Raw genomic sequence first — 26,848 nt, 5'->3', positions numbered from 1 at the left:
AAATACCGTGAAAAATAATAGATCAGAATTTCGATTTTTAGAACGCGCATTAGCTTATTTTCCATCAACCGCTTAAAAAAACACTGCGTATATGCTGCGCGAAACACGTGCGCACTCTGATGTAAACAATCCCCACATGAAGCACTGCGCCCACATGATCAACAATCCCCACATGAAGCAGTGCGCACTCTAGTCTAATGTAAACAATCCTCACATGGAGAAGAAGCATGGCAGAAGGAGGAACGCTGCCGTCGATTTATCCCCCTTCTAAAAGCAGGCCTGTCAACTCTACGCATTCAGCGTGAGACTGACACGCAATTGACACTTTTCACACGCTCTCACGCCACACATCCATTTTCTCACGCAGAGAAAAATCGCGAGGCAAAGAGGACACTGACACCGACAGACTAGACAGAGCAGGTTACTTTTGATATGAAAATGTAGACATGTAGTCTATCTACTGTAGCCTACCTAATATTTATCCAAATCAGTCAATATTGAATCAACATTGAAATCAAATCCAAGAATTGAATTGAAATCGTGTAAATTGTTATATAATACAAACAGTAGCCTACCAGTCATTGTACCATGTAAACATTGTAACATGTTGTCACTAAACTTAAGACAATTCTGTTTAGTTACCAAATGTTTTGACAATCACAATTACACCTATTGTGATGCAAGTTTTTTTTTTTTTTTACATCCCCCCCAATCCATCCATTTCTCTTGTGCAATTAAAATATTGTGATAATACCGTATACCGTGATAAAAGCTCAATCAATTAATCGCAGCATGAAAATGTGATACCGGCACATGCCTACTACAAACCGATTGCCCTAAACTCAGTGCTTTTTCCCTCACTGCGCCTGCGCGAAACTCTCTCTGTAGGCAAGGGTGTGGTTAACTGGTACCCTCTGACGTCAGAGGGTACCACAACTTCCAATAGGAAAATTCAACTGCAGTAGCCACTGTTCAACCTGAAGAGGGCAGCACTCAGACGTTTTTACACCATATTTTGTAAAATTAAAACACTTGTAAAACACAAACACAAATGTAAAAAAAATTACTTGAATCTATGAACAGCACTAATAAAGCCCCATTCTTACAGATCATTAACTAAAAAAAGTTGCTTTAGGGTTTAGTTAACCTTTAACACCAGTTCGTGTTACAAAATGGATAAACCATATATTACCCACGTTTTCACCTGAAATGTAGCTACCGTGCCTCTTTTATTAATTTGTTAAACAATGTCCATGTTAAACAAACTTTTTTTGAAATAAAACTGTTTTAATTATTGCACTAACATGTGTAAGGACAGCTTTTACAAACCAACTGTTAATGTTTTCATGAACGTGTAATCATTTAAATATAATCTATAATTAATTATATCAAATGTAGATCATAAAGCCGAAGTGTCTGTATAGTTTTTATTAATTTGCAGCTAGTTTTGAGTGTTAATCAGATGATTTAAGTCTATTAACTCTCTCTGACTGACTCTCTTACCAGTGAACTGAAGTACTGAACTAGAGTATGGAATTCCAAAGCTGCCAATATTAAAAATAAATAAATACATAAATAAATATATAAATAAATAAATGTAAAAAAAGAAAAAATAAATAAATAAATATATAAATAAATATACATAGAAAAGCAAAAAAACGAAAATAAATAATTATTAATACATTTATTTCCTTATTTATGTATATATTTATTTTTTTCCATATTTATTTATTCTTGTATTTATTTATACATTTATTCATTTATACATTTATTTATTTCTACATTTATGTATTTCTACATTTATTTATTTCTTCATTTATTTCTTCCTGCGTAGGGTAATGAGGAGGGCGTGGTTTACCTCAGACATAGCAATCGAGCTCAGAGTAAGCGAAGGCGAAGGGTTGAGGCCACAGTGACACCCTGTGGCGAAATACAATAAGTATAGCTGACTGACGTTAATACAGTCTGTGACTGCGAGGTATATAGTCAAAATCCTAAATCTTACTGTGTGACATGGATAGGCTATAGGCTAGGCTACTCTTTATTCCGGACATGGCCGTAGAACATCGTTTGGTCTGGATTTGTAAAATGTCCTGGGCTAACAAACATGAAACAGGGACTCTGAAACGGAAGCGCTTGATATTTTCCAATTTTCGGTCAGAACTCACGGAAAGGAAGCTGGGCACATATAGGCAACAGTGAAGTCGACGCAAGCATATTGACCAATGCTTTTGAAACGAGACCATTGCATTTTAATGTAGCCTAATTTCCAAAAACAATACTGACAGCAACAGAAACATTTTTTTTATTCTATTAAGCGGTGGTAGTCTTTAGCCTACCTCCATAAACTCATATCCAGGCCAGGGGCAACCTTATTAAATGTATGAACGTCACGTTAATCCACATCGATAAATTCAGTTAGAGGATAAGACTGTAGGGCAGTTAGCCTACCACTAAAATCCAACCAGAGCTTCATCAGAGCCATCAATACAGAAGAGATCTTAATGCATTTACACAGCAATTACCCTACAAGTGCATACAAATATTATGAAGTGTTTTACATTTTGAAGACATAAATATGTATGATGGAATCAATGAAGTGATAGGCCTACGTTTAATATGAAACTAAAACAGACACCAGGTGGCAGAAAGTCACTGTCTTAATGAGTGAGTTCAATTGAGAGTTGTGAAATACACAGAATCAAAAACAACTTGACGTTGAAGCGGTTCAGCTGTGGATTTGTTTCTGATCATTTCTATTTAGGCCTATGCGTTATTTAAATAATAATAATAATAATACTAATAATAATAATAATGATAAATAAATAAATTACCAAATGTTCAAAAAGTCGGCAGAGAGGGGTCATGTTCGGGGAAACAACATAATTGTTGATAGGCTATTTTTCGGGGCCATGAGTTTAATGCGCAAACCTGCGTGACCATATATAGCAACTATTCAGAAATGGAAATTACGAATGCATTAATATTTTGTTTTGAATTTAAGAAAAGTCGATTGAATATTTACAGGTTTGTATCTCGTTATTATTTTCAGAATAGTAAAGTCTTTGTAACCAACCATAGTGATCAAATATCGAAGCTATCTCTATCTAATAGGCTACTTCAAAGATCAAATCAAATTATTTATTGTTAAATTTTGTAAAAATTTCTGTAGCCCAAAAACATAACAAAAAATAGCTAGTAGCCTACATAACTTTTTAATTTGTATTATTATTATCATTCTTTCTTTCTTTCTTTCTTTCTTTCTTTTTATTATTATTATTATTATTATTATAGGCTATTGTTATCATCATCATCAGCTGGCAAACCATTATGGAGTCTATTTAAAGGGAATGATTGTGGCGGGGAGTTTGGTCAAACTATGGCAGTGATAGCCTACAGCGAATATAACGGGCTGAAATAAAAGACGGCGCCGTCCACAGTGACATTTCTATGTGCACTATTTCATCCGTGAAAACCTTAGTCCCCTGGCTATCATGTCAGAATCTGCAATTCAAAATAAATTTTGCCTGCCACGGCAGAAAATTCAGCAGCTTGTGGATTAACGTGACGTTCATACATTTAATAAGGTTGCCCCTGGCCTGGATATGAGTTTATGGAGGTAGGCTAAAGACTACCACCGCTTAATAGAATAAAAAAAAATGTTTCTGTTGCTGTCAGTATTGTTTTTGGAAATTAGGCTACATTAAAATGCAATGGTCTCGTTTCAAAAGCATTGGTCAATATGCTTGCGTCGACTTCACTGTAGCCTATATGTGCCCAGCTTCCTTTCCGTGAGTTCTGACCGAAAATTGGAAAATATCAAGCGCTTCCGTTTCAGAGTCCCTGTTTCATGTTTGTTAGCCCAGGACATTTTACAAATCCAGACCAAACGATGTTCTACGGCCATGTCCGGAATAAAGAGTAGCCTATATAGCCTATCCATGTCACACAGTAAGATTTAGGATTTTGACTATATACCTCGCAGTCACAGACTGTATTAACGTCAGTCAGCTATACTTATTGTATTTTGCCACAGGGTGTCACTGTGGCCTCAACCCTTCGCCTTCGCCTTCGCTTACTCTGAGCTCGATTGCTATGTCTGAGGTAAACCACGCCCTCCTCATTACCCTACGCAGGAAGAAATGTAGGAAGAAATAAATTAAGAAATAAATAAATGTAGAAATACATAAATGTAGAAATAAATAAATGTAAAAATAAATAAATAAATGTAGAAATGAATAAATGTATAAATAAATAAAAGAATAAATAAATAAATATGGAAAAAATAAATATATACATAAATAAGGAAATAAATGTATAAATAATTATTTATTTTCGTTTTTTTGCTTTTCTATGTATATTTATTTATTTTTTCTTTTTTACATTTATTTGTATATTTATTTATGTATTTATTTATTTTTAATATTGGCAGCTTTGGAATTCCATACTAGAGCTGATTGAGACACACTCAGAGATTTAGTGAGGATTTATTTTTCTTTCTGTTAATTATTCTCGTCTTAAACAGGACAAACCACACAGGAAGAAGCGACTGAGAACCACGTATTATATTATAAAGATGGCATTTATTAAAGAGGAGATTGAAAACATAAAGATGGAGTTTATTAAAGAGGAGAGTGAAGACGTGAAGATTGAAACAACAAGAGTCAAACATGAAGAAACTGAGGAACAAACAGGTTAGTTTTATTCTCAAAACTGAATTCAGTCATTTGATCATTGTTAAAATTTCCGGCTCTACAGAAATAGAGAATATACAAAAGTATAAAAAACAGAAGTAGCCTAATCAAAATAATTATTCTGTGTAATAAACCCAATGTCTACTTCTGAATAGAGAACAATGAAAACGTAATTTTTATATACGGGCCAGTGACAAATAAGGTTTTCAACTGATAAAAAATTCAAATATGTTAAAACTGCACATCAAAGTAGTTATCATCTTTATGGGGATGTTTTTTACGTATTACTAAAATCTCAACTTTAAACAATATATTTTAAGCGGTTTAACTGAGAATCATGTGACGACACCAGTCAAAATGTCATACAGGATAACGTTAATGCATTTTCTAAATATTATGATATTAAAACTTTTCAAATCAATAATACTTAATGAATATATGTGATGCAGTAAACAATATTTAGAGCTCAGAAAAAAAATTTGCACAACTATTTTTTCTCATTATATTATGATTTCTTTAAACGTGACCCTGCTTGTTCAAGTTCTTTACCCACATTTTAACACTGCAATGTGATTTAAAATGCAAAATGTCTGAAAATATTTTACAGGACTTGGTATCATGTTATTATTGTTTCCTCAACTCCATGAAGTGAAATTATGCATTTCAATGGAAAAAAACAGCGTTATCCCGCCTGACTTAAATTGTTACTCGGTATGACACCATTTGAGTTAACACACGAATTGTCATTTTTACAACACTTACACATAATAATGTTCATAAATAATTAATGTTTATGTTATGCAATGTTTTTCCAAGGAAATTAATTAGGCTCCACTGTAAAGAAATACAGATGTGGTTTTCAGTGTGTAAACTGTTACACACAAACTCAGTGTGGTTTCTTCACAGATTTGGCAAGCATACAAATACATTTAAACAATTTTTTCATGTTTATGAATATCAAAACAGCACACCTTGAACCATTTTATTGATGATCATAGTCACTCTACATCAATATTCATAAATAATGTAAAGGATTAAAGTAGGCGACCTTCACTCATTTCACTGAACATCATTTATTTGAACAATTTTGAACAATTTACAAAAGCATGTAATTGAACAACATATTTATAAAGAAAAATCTTATTAATGGGTTGAAGTACCTTGAATCACTAAATTTCATGTGATTCATGGCACTTGGCAGATCTCTCCTCGCCTGCAAAAGCAGGACAGCTCTCTGTGGGTGATCTTTCTAGGGGTTTGTGCAGCAACTTGGTGTATCTTCATTGTACCCCTTACAACTGGGAGCTTACTTGGTACAGATTCATCATATCTGGTCACATCCTCCTCTGGAATCCAGAAGTGATCTATTGCTGAGCTGTTCTCCTTGAGAGCCCTGTAAAGTTCCTCTGGGGTCTGGATGTCTCTACCAATATTCACCAAGGCATCAGCAGTACGTTTCATGGCTCCTCCAACTCCATCAGGGGCCCCTTTCCCATGGGATTTTTCAGAGAAATTCCATGTGACTTCATCAAATCCCCAAAGGAAAGGAACTGTGCTCAGAAGATAAAAGCTATTATTATTTCGGTACTGTGTCACTGGGCCATCACTTAAGAAGTGAACTTTTTTATGATTGGGTTCTCCTTCTTCAAAGATTGGTTCAAGGTGTGCCCAGACAGCTCTTTCATCGTGACGGAGGCTGTTTGAGATGGTGGCATACGACTTGCACCCCTGCTTTGTGTATACCACACAGGTATGTATGGTTGCCTGTTTTCGACTTCCACCAAAATGGAAGGCCTGGATCTCTGTGCTTAGCTTGCATCCATAATTTTCAGAGAAGTCGATATGGACAACTACCTCTGTGTCACTGAGGTTTTCTTTGAGCTTTCTGCATTCTTCCAGCTGATGAAGCCAATTGAAGTGGTGTTTTGCAAGCAAATCTAGTGCTTGATTGAAGGATTTAACAAGCTCTTCCCATGACCCCGTTTCCACCTTCTTAACAAAGTTGGTGTAAACCTTGTCATCTTTGTTTACATTTTCTCTTCTCCATTGCTGCCATGTAGTTTCCCTTGAGATTTTGTCTTCGGGTAACGTCACCTCTATCTCAGAGTAGCAGCAATGTGGACATATGCGATACATACAATCCTTTTTCTTCTGATCACATGCTATATGTGAGAGAAGTGAAGATGTGCTTGATGTTCCCAGAACTCCACTATGGAACAGCTTTTCTGCAAGCAGTCTAACATTTTCATGATCAAGACAAGCGTAGATGTTGCGATCTCTTGTTTATGGCTCTGTCAAAAAAAAGAAGGGTCGCAGGTGCACAAACTGTCTGTATGACATTTTTAACTCCTTCCCCACCTCTTCATTGTACATACTGTGGAGTTCCTTCAGATTCCTTAAGAGCACTCTGCGCTGCTGCTTATTTTTTCTTTGGTCATGGTGTCTTTCTTTCCAGGAAAAATTTGGCTGTTGTTATCTCCACAAAGAAATTTACTGACTTCTATTTTCTTTGATGCTGCCAGTTTGGTCCCGCTGGTTTTGCCTCCACTGTTTCCTCTTTTTTTTTTGCAGCAAGCGTATCAAGGCATCTCATTGGCTGCTGAACCATCCCTGCCTTTTTACGTCTGTGGTAGCTAGATGAAAGATAACAAAGAAAAAAAGATGATATAATTGAGATTAGTGAAAGTGTACTTATTTAACTTTTGACTTATTTCAGTTTTTCTTTTATTGAACTACATTTGTTACTTCGTTTCTCAATTACAAAGCAAAACCTCTCTCTCTTCTTTGCCAAAAACTCCTCCCTAGCCAATGGGTCAGCATTCTTCAGAGCCCTGAACCTTGCTGCTCTCTCTTTTTTTGACAATGGCATCTAGAAATCAAAATCTTCAACATGTTAAAACTGTACGTACACACATTAACTGTTAATGATGAATATTTATATAAATATTAAACATTGAGGCAAATGAAAAACTAATATTACCAAAATTGCACGTCACGTCATTGGGCCATATTCGTCCTCAAATGTGCTCTTCTAACATTTTAACATACTTAAACATAAATAGTAGTAAATGAAGCAATAAGTCATTTCTTCCTCATTTGTACCCGCACTTACTCGCATCTTAAATGCTGTGGGAAAGGTACCAGTGTGAAGAGAGGTGTTGATGATGTAAGTGCGGGTACAAATTACTTGAAGTAGATGAGTGGGAATAGGATCAAGCAGACAGGTAGAGTAGGGTGATTGGAAAGGATGAGTTTGGAGACTTGTAAGAACTTACTAAGAAACCCACTCTACATCCAGCACATCTGGAAAATTACAGACCCTTATTCCTTCTTTCATCCATTGCTAAAACACTTGAATGAGTTGTTTTCAACCAATTCTTTGCCTTTCTTACACAGGACAACCTCCTGGACAACAACCAGGTTTCAGAAGCAGACAGTCAACTGATACTGGCCTGCTCTTGATTATTAAAGCTCTGAGGCTGGCAAGAGCAGCCTCCAAATCCTCAGAAAATGTATACAAATATGTGACGATTCAAAACGGTTGAGATGTTAAACTTATCGCGATACACGTCTTAAACCGCAGGGGTGCTGAAGCTGTATACTGTGACCTCACTTTACACAGGCATAATAGCAGCGAGCAAGTTGTAGCTATCGTTATGGACGGTGCGTGAACACTGGCACGAAGCAGAGGGAGCATTTTCAGTTCATTCCTGGTGGAAGCTCAACTTCCATAGCTCAATCCTACAGCAGTTAATTACTACAGAGCAGTCTTTTCTTCTTCCTTTTATGTCAAAAAGATTTGTGTTCAATCAGCGCTTTGCTCTCACAAAATGGACTAGACTGGCTTCAGAAGCAGACACTCCACAGAGACCGCACTGCTAATCGTTGCCGAAACAATAAGTGTCAAACTCATTTCCTGGAGGGCAACAGCTCTGCAGAGTTTAGTTCCAGCCTTGCTCCAACACACATACATGTAGTTTTCAAATAAGCCTAAAGGACTAGATTAGCTGGATCAGGTGTATTAAATTAGGGTTGAAGCTAAACTCTGCAGGGCTGTGGCCCTCCAGGAACTGAGTTTGACACCCCTAATATAAAACATCTGAACAGTGTCTTGACAGGGTTCCAGATTGCGACCAAATGGTTGCATTTTCCAACCTTTTTTCCTGCCAGTGCAACTAAATTTTGTTAGATGTTGGACTGGTGCGACTAACCCATTTCCCAACTGATTAACAGCGGCGTGTGTAGTCATGTGACTCCACCCCGTCTGGTCAGTGGTATGAAAGCAACACAGAGGTGAACTCAAACACCGGGTCAACACACAGACAGACAGTGTGCAAGCCCCAAAGCGAGATCACTTTCGCTTGCGTCTTCATTAAAGTTTGTCAATTGTATGTTTAAAGGCTTGCCAGATTCAACGTTCAAGCGATTTTAGACCAGCATATGTGTATCATTATATTGAACTAATGCGCTGATACATTGTGGCGGACGAACACTCATATAGACGGTAACTCGCACGTGAAGATCATGTACAGAGAAAAATTCAAGAGCGCAGAAACTCATCGTCAACGCTGACCTGTGATTTATCTCTAAAGTAGCTCAGAAACTCAACAGTTATAGAATAGATTTTTCTACTAAAGTAACAACCCACAGCTACATAATTAATAGAGATACGAGACAGTATGACTAATTCACACACACAATCGCTCTCTCATTAATGCATTCAAATAAATGTACTCTCACTCTGCTAATTTATCTGTTTCTGATTTAGAACGAGCAAACATCTGTAAGAAATGTTACGACCCATAGATAACTGCTGAAAGTGAGCTGTTATGTCGGAGCAATATCACTGTTCGCAGCGCAATGACATTTGCCGTTGCTCTGGACAAGGTGATCCGAGTTTGAGTCCCGTTTCAAGGTTCAGGCTTTCTCAAGAAAAGTTGACGGACCGAGCACCACAAAAAACATGTAGCCAATTGAAAGATGTTGAAAGAGAGATGGCAGACAATGCAAAAGAAAAAAGCTCAGAGGAATATCACTGGAAAAGAAGGCTTATGATCAGGCGAGAATTAGGACCCGTGTTAATATTATAAAAGCTTTCCAGCGCTGGAGAGACCTAGGCGGGATGGTCTGAATACGGACGGCGAGGTTGCGTTGTTTCTGCTGTAAAAGCAAGTTACATTGCTTTTGTTAGTTACAGGACAGTTTTGAGTGTCAATAGCCACGTTTCCACTGTCGGGCCAAAAGCGGATGTGCTAGTGCGTTTTGTAGCGTCTGGACAAAATCACAATGACTTATTCATTCTAAGCTTCAGAAAGCTTTTAACCTATTGGACTCATTCATGTTAATCACAGGCCTAGCGCCAATGAGTCTGGATCAAATTGCCCTATTGTCACTTTAGTGTCATGCTAGAGGCTAAACAGAAACACCTCCAAACTCTTTCTAAATTCTTAATCAACTCAACTCCCCTCCCACGGCAGGCAAGAAGGCCAGGTGGCATGGATGGACATCAGAGAGATGCCCCAATATACATACCCTTTCCATTTAACTCATAATATACGCTTGATTGTCTCTGTCTGCGGCTCACCTAACAAAGTCTCTTAAATGTGTGATCTTAAGCTGCAAGCTTTTATATTGTTGAGTACTTTATAGTAATCTAATAGAACAGACAATTTATTCTTTATGACCAGAAGATTACACAAATGTTTTCTGTAAACTGTAGATTTATTTAATAGTTAGGTGAAGTTTGATATCTGGCATTAATTGTGACCCGTGTCATGCTACAGACTTAGCAGATACCAGTATCATCTGAACAGATGTCATCTATATATATATTTTTACGCATTAGATCCTGCAGGAATCCTGAAAAACTTCACTCCACAACTGGTGCGATTTTCAGTCCATGACGCAACAAGTAGGCATTTTTTTCTTGACGAGAAATTCTCTGGTTAACACACAATTCAATGGGATGGAATGAACTTTCTGACCCCGACCTGTGCACTGCGAATTTTCCTGTGATGTCAACCGTGAAGGGGTCTATACCTTGGTCTAAAGCGGGCCAACTTGGGCTTGAGGAGTGGTCATGAATAGAGGCAGAGTCGACTTGCATTGCAATATAGCTGGTCAACTAGTCTAAAATTAAGAAACCCCTAGAAAACAGTAAAATAAAAAAATAAAAACATAGTAACATTGTGTACAATTAAGATAGGCTACTTAATATATTATTCCAATATCCAAATATGCTACTAAATCCCACAGGGAAAAGGGCTTCTATTTGTGACGTGCTGTCTTTGCATTTGAACACTGCACATTTTAAACAGGACACGCATTAGCTGCATAAATGTTAGCCAATACAAACATATTTATAGAAAACAGTTGAAAATGAATAGACAGGACTCCAATAATAGTAAAACGAATCACTTATTTTAAAATGAATATCAAGTATAAGTTAGACGAAACCGACATATGAGGGCTGTGTTACCAGTAAAACGTCCGTCATTTAACGAATTTTAAAAACACGGATGGATAATACAAAATGCTTTCTGACATTTTGACAGAAAAAAAACAAGCAAGAACAAATTTAAACTTAGCCCATCAATTTTCATTTTACAATTATCTTCTCTCTCTGTGTGCGGCGTCCCTGGTGTGTGAGAGAGCTCGCGCAGCACTGAGACAACAGTACTTTTTAATCCATAAGTAACTAACGCGCTAGTTTTCATACAAAATAAATATGTAACATAATTAAGTACTTTAGTTATTATTAACACAATAACGTAACACACGAAGGCTACGTTTCTCAACACTGAGAATGAATAAATAAACGCCTGTTTCTCCAGACTTATCAGTAATCCACAAATCACATCACTTTCATAATCACTAAACCATAGCAATTTTAAATCTATTAAGATTTATTGTTCAGCATTACTTGATTTTTATTTATTTTTACTTCAAATTTGATTATTTGCATGGCTGAATGTCCTCCTCTTTTCTGAGTGACCATAAATAATGGAGTAATTTAAGATAATCCATGCGATCCGTGTGATCATCGAATCCATAGGATTAAGTTAAGTCAATACAATATTTCAACTTTCCACATCGAGCCCAGGCCGTTTACCTTCAGGAGTCTGACTGACAAAATATCAGTGAAGTCACCGACTGGTTTCAGTGCTTCGTGGACAGCTTTCAAGACGTCCATGTCATGCCAGGTCAGGGACAGGCTGCTCCTTCTGTCATCAGACAGGACGTGTCTGAACGCTTGGGCCTGCTCGAGGATGCGCTCCACCATTGCCAGTTTGAAGCCTCAGCGAGTTGCGCAGTCCTGACGGGTGAATAAATTAATGAATGATGAATAAACGATTGAATAAATGAACAGGCTTAAATAAACGAATGAATGTATAAATAGGCCTAAATAAACGAATGAATGAATAAATAGGCCTAAAAAAAATGAATGAATGCACAAATAAAAAAGTTCATTAATGTATATTATTCCTTTCTCTTGATAAATGAAAATGCACTAGTGTAAACGTAGGTAAATCACACAGTCTGCTCGGGAACCGGTGTTCTCGAGCCATATATGGTCCTTTTCAGTGAGTATATTACTCGACGGCAGGAGAAAAATAAAACAAACCATTTTTAAACTTTTTTTTTTTTCAATAATAAAAGAACATACTCTTGTTATTTCCAATGAGCAATATAATCCTTCAGACAAAAAACATTTTGCTGTAGCAAAATCACAAACAGTTTTCGTTCAAAAATATAGAATTATGTGCCAGTAGCTCTCATATAATGCTTGTGGACTTATGCATATTCTAAATAATTAGTAACATACAAAGCCACTCTTATACACAACTAAATAATAAAGAGTTATGACTTGAAATGTTTGCTGTATACCACAATCAAAAACAGCTTATACAAAAAAAGTGAATGAACATCTGCAGAGAGCACAGTCAAAATGTAACTTTTTGTGACTGGCATTGCACATATTGCAGGGCAGTATAACGTACGTATAACAGATCGGTTTACAGCATTATGATGTGAAAACTAAACAATACAGGAAGCAGCTCTCATACAAAAATACTAAATAGTTAACAATGAAATTGCCCATTTTCCATACGTTAGCTTTTAACGAAGAGGGTGCCGTTCGAATTTGGCGCTCAGCCATCATGCGTCTGGTTATGTGCGCGACTCTGTTGTGCACGCCACAGACTGTCCGCGCACTGCATGTCCGCTTTAAGGGGGTCGCACACCGGACGCGTAGCTCAGCGCCGCGCAGTGCCACGTCTTTTAAATTCGAACACATTATTAAGTTGGCTTGAGAAAGCCAACTTACTGAAATCCTATTTAAACTTCTTATTCTTATTTTTCTGACCGCAAATTTTTAGACACTAACTCCTCCTAGACCGTTCAAGCTACATACTCCAAACTCGGGTCAGACCTTCATACTGTTCTGACTTGAGTTGCTATATCTTTTCAGACTGATTTGACTTTCAGTTTTCTTTAAAATTAATATTAAAAATCATAAAAATCTATCTATCTATCTATCTATCTATCTATCTATCTGTCTGTCTGTCTGTCTGTCTGTCTTTCTAACTAATCTATCTTTTTTCTGTCTAACTAATCTATCTTTCTAACTAATCTATCTACTTATCCTTCAATCTAATTTATCTTTCTTTCTAACTAATCTCTTTCTTTTTAACTAACTAATCCATCTTTCTTACTAACTAATCCATCTTTCATTCTTTCTAATCAATCTTTCTTTCTTTCTAACTAATATATCTTTCTTTCTTTCATTCTATCTAATCTAGCTCTCTTTCTTTCTAATTCATCTTTCTTTCATTCTAACTAATCTATCTTTCTTTCTAACTAATCTATCTTTCTTTCCTTTCTTTTTAACTAATCTATCTTTCTTTCTTTCTAACTAATCCATCTTTCTTTTTCTAACTAACCAATCATCTTTCTTTCTAATATATCTTTCTTTCATTCTAACTAATCTATCTTTCTTTCTAACTATTCTATCTTTCTATCTAATCTATCTTTCTTTCTAACTAATCCATCTTTCTTTCTTTCTAACTAATCCATCTTTCTTTCTAACTAATCCATCTTTCATTCTTTCTAACTAACCAATCCATCGTTCTTTCTTTCTAACTAATCCATCTTTCTATCCTTCTATCTAATCTATCTTTCTTTCTAACTAATCCATCTTTCTTTCTTTCTCTCTTACTAATCTATCGTTCTTTCTAACTAATCAGTCTTTCTTTTTCTTTCTTTTTAACTAATCCATCTATCTTTCTTTTTAACATCCATTTTTCTTTCTTTCTAACTAATATATCTTTCTTTTTTAACTAATCCATCTTTCTATCTAATACATCTTTCTAACTAATCTATCTTTCTTTCTTTTTAACTAATCCATCTTTATTTTTAACTAACTAATCAGTCTTTCTTTCTAACTAATCAATCTTTCTTTCTTACTAACTAACTAACCCATCTTTCTTTCTAACTAATCCTTCTTTCTTTCTAACTAATCCTTCTTTCTTTCTTTCTAACTAATCCATCTTTCTTTCTTTCTTTCTTCTAACTAATCTTTATTTCTCTTTATTTCTTTCTTTCTAACCAACTAATCCACCGTTCATTCTTTTTCATTCTAGCTAATCTATCTTTTTCTAACTAATCCATCTTTCTTTCTTTCTTTCTAACTAATAAGTTTTTCTTTCTTTCTAACTAATCAATTTTTCTTTCTTTCTTTCTAACTAATCTATTTTTTTTCTTTCTAACTAATCCATCTTTCTTTCTAAAATAGATTAGTTAGATGGATTAGTTAATCCATCTATCTTTCTTGCTAACTAATCCATCTTTCTTTCTTTTTAACTAATCCATCTTTCTTTCTAACTAATATATCTTTCTTTTTAACTAATCCACCTTTCTTTCTTTCTTTCTTTCTTTCTTTCTTACTAATCCATCTTTCTTTCTTACAAATCCATCTTTCTTTCTTTCAAACCAACTAATCCACCGTTCATTCTTTCTTTTATTCTAGCTAATCTATCTTTCTTTCTAACTAATCCATCTTTCTTTCTTTATTTTTCTATCTTTTTTCTAATCTTTCTTTTCTTTCTTTCTAACTAATCTTTCTTTTTTCTTTCTTTCTAACTAATCTTTCTTTCTTGCTTTATTTCTAACTAATCTGTCTCTTTCTTTCATTCTTTCTTTCTAACTAATCTTTCTTTCTAATCTATCTTTCTAACTAATCTTTCTTTTTAACTTATCTTTCTTTCTAACTAATCTATCTTTCTTTCTTTCTTTCTTTCTAACTAATCTTTCTTTCTTTTTCTTTCTAACTAATCTTTTTTCTTTCTTTCTAACTAATCTTTCTTTCTTTCTAATATTTCTTTCTTTCTACCTAATCTTTCTTTCTTTTTATTTCTAACTAATCTTTTTCCTTTCTTTCTAACTATTCTTTCTTTCGAACTTATTTATCAATCAAAATTTAAACTACTTTAAACTTCAAACTACTGTACTTTAAACTTCTAACTACTTTTAACTTCTTCAAACTCTCTGGTCCGGCTTTCTCAAGCCAACTTAAAGTTTGTCTCAACAAACTTTTTTTTCTAGTTCTCTATGAGAGTACACACACCGGCGGCGCCTTTCGGCGTCTGTCCACGGCGCCCAGCAACGGCTCAGGACCGTGTTCAAACTCCTGCCACGCCACAGAGTGCCATTTACATAGTTTTATATTAAATTTACATTTATGTGTCTCAAATTGTAGTTAATGTATATACGGACTTCACCCTGTGCTGCAATATACATTTAGTTTTATATTTATTTACAGAAATCAGAAAATTGCTGATGTTATCGGATTTTCAGGTGAGAGTTGTCCTAGACGTGGCGCGGCGCTGAGCTGCGCGTCCGGTGTGTGACCCCCTTTAGAGTTCCGCCTTTTGCTTTCCGTCAATATTACGTTATTAGAAAATCAATTTTTGACATTTTGTGAATCGATTCAGAATCGTCCACGTCCGCATCGCGATGCATCTAAGAATCGATTTTTCCCCCCACCCCTAATAAAAGGTAGCGAGCGATACATCGTTTACCATTTAATGAAACTATCGTTTGTTAAATGAAGCTCAGGCTTATGGGCTTATGAAGTGTAGGCTGACATCAACACGCGAAATGGTGACTTTATTATTTTAACATTTTTAATCATTTTGCTGCAATAGTATAATAGTGGCCCACTAAAATTTGCATGCAATTTTTTTTAAATAAGTCACTTATGCGCATCAAGCCTGCATTTATTTGATAAAAAATACAGAAAAAAAAATATTACAATTTAAAAAATATATATATTTTAATAAAGCCTACTTTTATATATAATTTATTTCTGGGATGCTATATGCATATATATATATATATGCATATATATATATATATATATATTTTTTTTTTTTTTTTTTTACATTTGAGCCCCTGCCCCCGAGGAACTCTCTGCATGCACGTTTTATGCTTACTGTTATGAGACTATGTTCTGGGAGTCCCAAGTCCACTTGCTTCTTGTGGAGTTCATGCTTACGTTGCCAGCTGTGTGAAAATGCCCCGACAATATTACGGCATAGTCCGAGGGCGCGCTCGGTTTTTTGTCTCTGGTCATGCAATGCATTTGTGACAGCCAAGTTTAGATTGTGGCCGAAGCAGTTAAGCCACGGCCAATGCAGGGACCTGATTGCGGCAGAAATGTTGGCAGCGTTGTCAGTGGTTATGGCTGAAAGTTTTTTTTTGTCAAGTTGCCATTCCTGAAGTGCAGCTTTGAGCGCAGCAGCAAGATTGTCCGCCGTATGACTCTCAGGAAAATATGTAGTTTGGAGGCATTTTGATTCAAGTTTCCAGTCAGGTGTAATGGTGTGGACAGTCAGGGACATATATGGTGTCATGTTAACTGACGACCACATGTCAGTTGTTAAGGAATAACTGTCTGCCGCTGACAGCAGCACTTGAACATTGTCTCTAACTTTACAATATATATGTGGGACGGCTGTTTGTGAGAAATGTTTCCGTCCAGGCAGCTCGTACTGGGCATCTAGGACCTTTACCATGTCCTTAAAGTGTAACTTGCAGGTTAACCACCACAACCAATTAATGTGTAAATTAAGTGCTCAATATGTATATATGTAAACATTTCTGTCTTAAAATGCGTTAAAATAACATTTATTGGGGTTTCTTCAAAGGTAGCGCGTTTTTACAGCAACTGGGTGATGACGTCATAAAAGGAAGTTGCAACCATACTCTGCTAGACTCCTACTGTTTGTGGCTTGATTATGGAGAACGACTGGGAGACTGAGGAGGTGGGAAACTAGTGTTGTCAAAATGTGACGGTACCAGCATTTCTGTAGTACCGGGTATATTCGGTAGGCTACCCAGTAATAGGCAGCTGCGTTAAGTCGCATCCATGTTTATCTAAGCACGGGGCTCCAGACTAACTTTTATTACTATGAGCACTGTAACGTTAGCCGATATATACCACGATATAGTGTCTGTGTATATTAAACTGCAGAAATACTATTTAAATATTAACCTTGCATGTTCTGTTTGTCTCTGTGTGAATGAATGACGCAGACGCGCGGTGTCATTTACCTCACACACACACACACACATTGGCAACCTGTCAAAATAAAAGTTCGGTTTAACTTTGCGTGCATGCTGCCTGCACCCGTTTGTTTTGCGAATAGCTTACTCTCATTTCAGGCAGGATCACGGTCCTCTTGAAGCCAGCACACACGATTATGTTTACAATTGAGTTATTTCAATATAACTGCTAGCCTACTTGCCATTAGACTACAGTAACTCTAGGCTTGGAGTTCCTTTTATGACGTCACGCCCAGCCTAGTGGAAGGGAGAAGGGAGTACTTAAAACCACTAAAAAGTACCAACTTTTCATATTATATTCAACATTTTGGTATGAAAAACATACAAAACAGTGGTGGGTGGTTCTTCTCTTTATGTTTATTGCATTTTCTTCGTGAAAAATTTAACCTGCAAGTTACACTTTAAAGGACTTTTTTTCCACTGTGTGGAAAGAGACCATTTCCTTCGCCAAGTATTTTGTCACTGCATCAGTACAGGTTTTCCAACGGACACTGTCCCTTTTGTACTTTGTTGTTTTCCCGAAGGCCGCCATTATCGTCGGCTGCGTACTGGCGGTGGACCTAGATGTGGTTGGTCCTGCATCGGGTTCGGGAGGCGTTGAAACTGTTGCACTGAGTGAACTCGGGCCCATCCTCGCAGCAGTGAGTGGATGGTGGTTTCATATATGCGACCTTAGGTTCGAAGTATTTCCATTTCTCGCAGTCACCTTTTTGTTGCAATCTGCAAATTGCCTCGTCCGTATTTATCGCCTCTCCCTTCTCGTTCGGTCGAAACCCAAAATACTGCCAAACTTCAGAAGTTGTGTTTTTTTCTAGAACAGGTCACTTGGTGCGCTACTCGCCATCTTTCCGCCTCTCTCGTTCTCTTTCTCCTCAACGCTGTCACGTGATGACAACCGCGCATACACATTTTTATGCATATGCAGGACTCTCTTGCTAAAACACAAGCTCCAAGAGCCATTAAGAGTTTTCAGGAGAAAACAGGAATTGCAACTTTGCTGAGCCGAATCATTTGTGTGATATCATCATCTTAACATTAAAAGCTAAATACAATATTATTTACCGTGATGTTATGTACGGAAGCATATTTGAAATAGATTCTTAAATTTGTTATTCCACAGTCGGGGGAGTCCTGCATATGCATAAAAATGCGTATGCGCGGTTGTCATCACGTGACAGCGTTGAGGAGAAAGAGAACGAGAGAGGCGGAAAGATGGCGAGTAGCGCACCAAGTGACCTGTTCTCGAAAAAAAACACAACATAGTTTGAGAGTTCTTAAAAACTCTCACAAAATACAAATTTAGACACTTAAAAGTTCATTCTTGTAACTTGTGATCATTACAGGCACATAGCAAGTTCATTCTTGTAACGTGTGATAGTTACAGGCACATAGCATGATCTGTGTTGTTCTGTAATTCTGTAATTGCATACTGACACAGAAACAAATGTGCAATTAGGGTCCGTGAAGTTCTTAGGGGTAATATTCTTTTATGGTTGGACCAGTCATTTTCTCGTGCGAGGCGTGAGTCATTTGTTGAATGAAACACTTGATACTGTGGACGCATACGTAGAACACCAGTAGGAGAAACAACAGCAGAATTGCTATTTCTTTAATCCACAGCCAGGGTTTACCAATCAAGTTTCCGAACCATGAAGAATTGTCTTCAGTCATCTGGTGTAGTTTTGTTGAAAGATCAAGAATGTCTTGTTGTATTTTGTTCAACTTCTCTGATGGATGACAAGCTCTGCGTTGTGTATTTTTTCTTTTTCTTTTGGGATAGTTCGTTCAGCAGTGGGTCTAGTTGTCTTCTTGAGGTTGTGGCTTCATATGCAGGTGAGACGGTCATTGCATATGGATCTTGGGACAGCCATCAAGTGTTTATCTGCACAAAGAAAGAAAAACAGAAAATAGAGCAGTATTTCTTCGAACACTAGGGTTGTAGCAGTATTTGTTTAAACACGGGTTGTATGGTTTTCAGAGTCTGCTGTTGTTGTTTCATTCTTTCCCTATTTCTTAATTGATTTGACACCTATGGACCAGTGAGGTGTGGATAAACTACTGAGGGGGAAACCTATGAGGAAATCTTCACCACATGGCTGACCCCCGAGGCCTGTTGCACTTCGGTTCTTCCATGGGCTCCGAACTGGTCTGTGTGTCCTATTCTGTCCCTGTGTTGTGTGCACATTGTACAGTGTGAGAAAATTGGCACATTTCCATTCTCCAGTGAAACATCAGTCATAATAGACATCATAATAAAGGATGGGTGAGTCTACTTAACCAGGGTCCCCCAAAGTAAGGCTGAGACAGTCACTTTCCTTTTGTTCTATTAAACAAAAATCAGTCTTTCATCTTTGTTGTTGTTTCTGGGGAAATTAAGCACTCACAGCCTAAATGGTAAACACCTTATCAAGTTGCCCCACGAGTTTAACGAGGAGGGGAGAGGCTGCTTCAGAGTATCAAGCAGGCTGAGTAGAAGCTGAGTAACCTTGTTAACTTATTTAAAGTTCTTTTTGTTTTTCCTACACTCTTTCATCCAATGCCCAGGTTTACCACAGTAATTACTGCTGCCCTCTCTCTTAGGACATTTGCGTTTCTGTTGATTCTCTGTGTTGACCTTAAAGGATGCTGCTGCAATTGTTACTCTTGCCTTGACATCAGAGTCTCTTTCCCAAATAGCTACAGTGAGGAAAATAAGTATTTGAAGACCCTGCTATTTTGCAAGTTCTCCCACTTGGAAATCATGGAGGGGTCTGAAATTGTCATCGTAGGTGCATGTCCACTGTGAGAGACATAATCTAAAAAAAAAAATCCAGAAATCACAATATATGATTTTTTAACAATTTATTTGTATGATACAGCTGCAAATAAGTATTTGAACACCTGTCTATCAGCTAGAATTCTGACCCTCAAAGACCTGTTAGTCTGCCTTTAAAATGTCCACCTCCACTCCATTTATTATCCTAAATTAGATGCACCTGTTTGAGGTCGTTGGCTGCATAAAGACACCTGTCCACCCCATACAATCAGTAAGAATCCAACTACTAACATGGCCAAGACCAAAGAGCTGTCCAAAGACACTAGAGACAAAATTGTACACCTCCACAAGGCTGGAAAGGGCTACGGGGAAATTGCCAAGCAGCTTGGTGAAAAAAGGTCCACTGTTGGAGCAATCATTAGAAAATGGAAGAAGCTAAACATGACTGTCAATCTCCCTCGGACTGGGGCTCCATGCAAGATCTCACCTCGTGGGGTCTCAATGATCCTAAGAAAGGTGAGAAATCAGCCCAGAACTACACGGGAGGAGCTGGTCAATGACCTGAAAAGAGCTGGGACCACCGTTTCCAAGGTTACTGTTGGTAATACACTAAGACGTCATGGTTTGAAATCATGCATGGCATGGAAGGTTCTCCTGCTTAAACCAGCACATGTCAAGGCCCGTCTTAAGTTTGCCAATGACCATTTGGATGATCCAGAGGAGTCATGGGAGAAAGTCATGTGGTCAGATGAGACCAAAACAGAACTTTTTGGTCATAATTCCACTAAACGTGTTTGGAGGAAGAAGAATGAGTACCATCCCAAGAACACCATCCCTACTGTGAAGCATGGGGGTGGTAGCATCATGCTTTGGGGGTGTTTTTCTGCACATGGGACAGGGCGACTGCACTGTATATAGGAGAGGATGACCGGGGCCATGTATTGCGAGATTTTGGGGAACAACCTCCTTCCCTCAGTTAGAGCATTGAAGATGGGTCGAGGCTGGGTCTTCCAACATGACAATGACCCGAAGCACACAGCCAGGATAACCAAGGAGTGGCTCTGTAAGAAGCATATCAAGGTTCTGGCATGGCCTAGCCAGTCTCCAGACCTAAACCCAATAGAGAATCTTTGGAGGGAGCTCAAACTCCGTGTTTCTCAGCGACAGCCCAGAAACCTGACTGATCTAGAGAAGATCTGTGTGGAGGAGTGGGCCAAAATCCCTCCTGCAGTGTGTGCAAACCTGGTGAAAAACTACAGGAAACGTTTGACCTCTGTAATTGCAAACAAAGGCTACTGTACCAAATATTAACATTGATTTTCTCAGGTGTTCAAATACTTATTTGCAGCTGTATCATACAAATAAATAGTTAAAAAATCATACATTGTGATTTCTGGATTTTTTTTTTTTAGATTATGTCTCTCACAGTGGACATGCACCTACGATGACAATTTCAGACCCCTCCATGATTTCTAAGTGGGAGAACTTGCAAAATAGCAGGGTGTTCAAATACTTATTTTCCTCACTGTAAACTGTCCAAGTTGTTTTGCAGGGTTCTACTGGACCATGTTAATTTCAAGTAAGGCAATGCATTTTTATGTTCTGACAAAAGACCATCAAACCATGCCCTAACTAGGCAACCAATATCATCTAACACCTTCTCTGAAGTGTCAGCAATCCTGCTGTAAGCGGCAGCGGTCTGGCAAAATCTTTCCGTGTACTCGCATACAGTTTCACCCTTCTTCTGTACACAACTGGTGATATTGGCCCAGTCCACTTTCAGTCCAACAATGTTCTTTAACACTCTCAGAACTCCCTCTCTCAATTCATCTTTTCTGGCATTTTGAAACTCTGAATTGTTTACAGCATTTTCAAAATCATTGAATTCTGACTCAGTCAAGATCTGTGATACCAGCAGGGTGACTTACGCTAGAGACATATTGTAGAGCCGCATCTTTTTGGACAATTTTCTCCGAAACTCAGAAAAATTTCTTTGCACTGATGACAAACTTTCAACAAGGCTCTCTATATCTTTAGGACCTAAAGCTGTGTTGACTGCTTGTATGGGGGTTGCAGATGGAACTGGATCAACCCTTTTTCCCCTACTCTGAGCCTTTTGTCTTGCTCCACACACTCAAACTGCATTTACATCTTTCATCAATCCAGCATTGACATTGTTCTCTATTCTATCAAAAGACTGTAAATCAGAATAGCTTTCATCTGACTGTTGGTCTTCTGAGTCACATTTGGTTGAGGCCTTATGGCCCACCTTTTTCTTGAGACGGGACACTTGAGTGTGCAATTGTTTGTTCTGTTCTTTTAACTTAGCAATACACTGAGCTTGTTCTTGTGCAATGGATAAGCTAAATTCTCTGTGACAACAGATAATGACTTTCACATTGTTCTTGTGAATACTTTCTCCTAGTATCTTTTTACAATCTTCAATTGACCATACTTTTTCTGCATCAATACCAATTTTCTTGGTCAAATCCAATTTGACCGACTCGGTCACTATGGAGTCCATGTGCTGTGCTAACAATGAGTTGAACTCACTGTCTGTCCATAAAGGAGTAGCAAGACGACCTTTTTCAGTTGTGGGGATTAGTCTAGCATTCCTTCTAACCATTTTATGAATTTCTTTGTTACCACACAAACAAACACCAGATCAACTATTGTTAACCTTCCTTGCCCAGAGCAAAGGATAACACAAATTACTAGCACTTTACGCTATTCTTCCCTGCCTGAAAACAGAGGATAAATTTAATCTCTAAAAGAAAACTTTTAGAGTATAACTTGGTTAACAAAACCCTGCAGCTGTCTGTTAACTCTTCTCTGACGGCGCAGAGGATGACAACATTTTACTGGTCTTTAAAGGTTCTTTTGAATAGAGTAAAACTCACTGAATCGTTTTGAATCGAAAAATTTAAAAATTTCGTCTGGAAATTTCTGAGCTTGAAGTTTACAGATTCAGTCTGGAACTCAGTCAGAAAAGTTCATTCTTTGAGATCTTTTTGGAGCTTGAAGTTTTCAATCTGGATTCAGGTGATTCAGTATGGAACTTAGAACTTAGATCTTTGTTGATTCAGATCTTTGAGCTTGAAGTTCTTTGTTGAGTTTCCTTTTTCTCCATCCGTGTCACGGCACCAAAACTGTAGGAAACTCAGAATCGAACAGGACTGGCAGGACTCTCTTGCTAAAACACAAGCTCCAAGAGCCATTAAGAGTTTTCAGGAGAAAACAGGAATTGCAACTTTGCTGAGCCGAATCATTTGTGTGATATCAACATCTTAACCTTAAAAGCTAAATACAATATTATTTACCATGATGTTATGTATGGAAGCATATTTGAAATAGATTCTTAAATTTGTTATTCCACACAGCAATAACAATATATTCAAATATATGCACTCTTCGCTTTTAAGCCCTTAACCTAACCCCTAACCTAACCCTAACGACCTTCTAATTAGGAGATATGGCCACTTCCGGTTAAAAATTGGAGAGTCAATATCTCATGAACTTTACATAAGACAGACATAGGAGTAGACTCTTTGGAAAAGTGAGAACAAACCCTTTCGAAATGTACCCAGTTTATGTTGCTGACAGCTTCCTTGGCGGAGCTATAAGTACACTTCCAGTTAAAATTTGGAGTGCCAATATCTCATGAACCTTACATTACCAAATACATCAGAGTAGACCCATTGGAAAGGTGAGAACAAACCATTTCGGTCTGGCTCGGGTTAGTCTGAAGTGGTCAGTGGACGGATGAACCATGCACAACCAGGTTCAGACCTTAGGTTTGAGCCTTGGATGTTTCATTCCCCTAACCCTATTCCCCAAACTCCACCCTAAGTGTATAACAGCCCTCCCCATTTATCCGGGCTTGGGACCGACACTGACATTACACTGCTTTGTGTAATGTCAGAGGCTGGGTTACTGTTATTTTTTTGTTTTGTTTTTTTACAACAAATACAACACAGAACACACCTAACACTAACTTGTATATATAACTATTATATATAAATGACTATATATATATATATATATATATATATAAAAATAGCCTAACCAACACCAACCTCTAAGCATAACAACTACAAATTAATACTAATTACTAACAAATAATATACACCAATCCTATTATAATTACTAATACTAACTAACACTAAACCTAAAGAAATAACCCACCCCTAAACCATTTCTTTCATCATTGCATTGCGTTTCCTGCAGAACGTGTTAAAGCTGCGCAGTGGCCCCCCAGGACCAAGGTTCCCCATTCCTGGTATAGGATCTAGTTGTACGTCTCCATTCCATTTTCTCCATTCTGTCACCTGATGGAGTTTTGGTTCCTTACCACTGTTGCCTTGGCTTTTGGCCAAGTTAGTTGGTGACATTTAATATTCAACAGTATTATTGATCTGCCTTACTTAAGGTGGACGATGACGCAATTTGCTTCTAGAAACATCATTTGTTGTATTATTTTCATGTTATCATTGTGAAGCTGCTTTGATGCAATCAAGCATTGTAAAAAGCGCTATATAAATAAAGGTGACTTGACTTGACTATGTCGGTTTTGACTCTTTACATGTCTAAATGTTTTGTTGTCTGTTGCTTTGTACCCTTAAACTGGTGTTAATTTGCATTTGTCTTTTTTCCCCTTAGACCTGATGGTGCTGAAAAAGGAGAGTGAAGTACTGAATGAAATGGAAGATAAAGATCAATATAAGAATCATGAATTCATGACAAAAGAAAAAACTTTTAGTTGTTCACAGACTGAAAAGACTTCCACACAAAAAAAAGATAAAAGGACAGGAACTAGAAGTAATTTCACCTGCCAACAGTGTGGAAAATGTTTCAACCAACATGAAAATCTTCAAGTCCACATGAGAATTCACACCGGAGAGAAGCCTTACACCTGCCAACAGTGTGGAAACGGATTCACTCAAAAAGGAAGTCTTAAAAAGCACATGAGAATTCACACTGGAGAGAAGCCTTACACCTGCCAACAGTGTGGAAACAAATTCACTCAAAAAGGATGCCTTAACAGGCACATGAAAATTCACAATGGAGAGAAGCCTTACGAATGTCCTGAATGTGAATGGAGTTTCAATCAACATGGAAACCTTAAAGCCCACATGAGAATGCACACTGGAGAGAAGCCTTATACCTGCCAACAGTGTGGAAAGAGTTTCAATCAACTCAGAAAGCTTAAAGTCCACATGAGAATTCACACTGGAGAGAAGCACTGTGCCTGCCAACAGTGTGGAAAGACTTTTGCTGAAAAAGTCTGCCTTAAAAGACACGTCAGAATTCACACTGGAGAGAAGCCTTACACCTGCCAACAGTGTGGAAGGAGTTTCACTCAAATTGGAAACCTTAATGTCCACATGAGTGCTCACGCTGGAGAGACACCTTTCACCTGCCATCAGTGTGGCAGATGTTTCACCCGAAAAGGAAGCCTTAAATGCCACATGAGAATTCACACTGAAGAGAGCCTTTTCATCTGCCAACAGTGTGGAAACAGATTCACTCTTAAAAGAAGCCTAAACAGGCACATGAAAATCCACTCTGGGGAGCAACCCTACACATGCCCTCAGTGTGGAAAGTGTTTCACTAGAAATTGTCACTTTGTAGACCACATTAGAATTCACACTGGAGAGAAGCCATTCACCTGCCAACATTGTGGAAAAAGTTTCAACCGAAAAGGAATCCTTAACCGGCACATGAAAACTCACACTAGAGAGAAGCTGTTTACATGTGGTCAGTGTGGAAGAAGTTTTGGCTATAAAATAGCTCTTGAGTACCATATGAGTTCTCACTTATGAGTGAACTGTTTTGTCATCAGTGTGGAATGATAATAAACATTCAAATATACAGAGACGTGGAGATCTGGTAATAGCTGCTTTTCCACTGTCACGCCAGGGCGAGCCTGGGCTTTCAACGGACCAGTCGGGGCTTGAAAACTCTGGGGCTTTAGTTCTAAAGCATGCACATTAAAATAAATTTATCATGTTTATATCACATTTCCTTAGAATGATTATTTCTTCTTCTTTGAGCGCTCTCACCAATCCTTATACAGTGTTATCATTTCAGTCAGAGAAACAGGAGTTATGATAGAGGAGGCTATATTTTGACACATGCACAGCTAGATATATGCATATCAAGCAGTCTGGTATAAAGAGACGAGGCGTTTTGACAGATAAAATATATAACCAAATAAATACACAATTGTGATGATTTGTCTAGTTTCTACAAGCAGTATCTTTACTGTTTGCATGTTACTAAGTAACACATTACTGTAATTAAAATACTTAGTTCAACAGTTCTGCATAAATCAATATTGAATTTAAAATCTAAATTTATCGCCTAAAGGTAAAAGTGAACGCTGCCTCTTTAAAATCGTAAAAAAATAGTGCAGTTGCGCGTAACGAGTTCGCGAGCCAGTTGGTTACGTTGTCTGAAGTGGAAGATGTCGGCAGAAGCCAGTGGCTGTTTTACCAAATGGAAATATTCCAATTACTTCACTTTTTTGACATAGGTAGACAATAACATTACGGTAAAAAACTATTGGCCGCTGTCAATAGCACAAGTAATCTACTGAAGCACCTGACAAAGCAGCATCGACGAACACTTTTGAGTGATCCATGTTCGTCGACAGATAACGCTACAGCAACCCCTGTTAAGCAGCCAAAACTTGATTTTACACCGGCGGTGCAGAAAGTGTCTAAAGGTGGGCTAAAAAAAATATTGCAGGCTAAATGTTACAGTGAATTAGAAA

The 26,848-nt window shown here is 37.5% G+C and overlaps 1 protein-coding gene across 3 annotated transcripts in view; it reads left to right on the top strand.

Moving 5' to 3' along the window:
• The window catches only part of LOC311081353 (uncharacterized protein), a 34,631-nt gene extending 8,539 nt beyond the window's left edge, over positions 1-26,092 (top strand). Inside the window, exons 3-4 of one of the 3 annotated variants that reach the window (XM_084111894.1) lie at positions 4,526-4,694; positions 24,733-26,092. In XM_084111894.1, the coding sequence (XP_083968020.1) occupies positions 4,526-4,694; positions 24,733-25,895 (1,332 nt within the window). In that variant the 3' untranslated portion in view covers positions 25,896-26,092. The remainder of the gene's footprint in view (positions 1-4,525; positions 4,695-24,732) is intronic. The other 2 variants (XM_084111895.1, XM_084111896.1) reach the window with 2 other exon arrangements.
• Positions 26,093-26,848: the final 756 nt, after the last annotated feature.

This window comes from Abramis brama (assembly GCF_963993115.1).
Source record: "Abramis brama genome assembly, chromosome: 4".
NCBI lineage: Eukaryota > Metazoa > Chordata > Actinopteri > Cypriniformes > Leuciscidae > Abramis > Abramis brama.
Note: the sequence above shows the minus strand (reverse complement) of the source record. Positions and strands in the feature narration are given on the sequence as shown.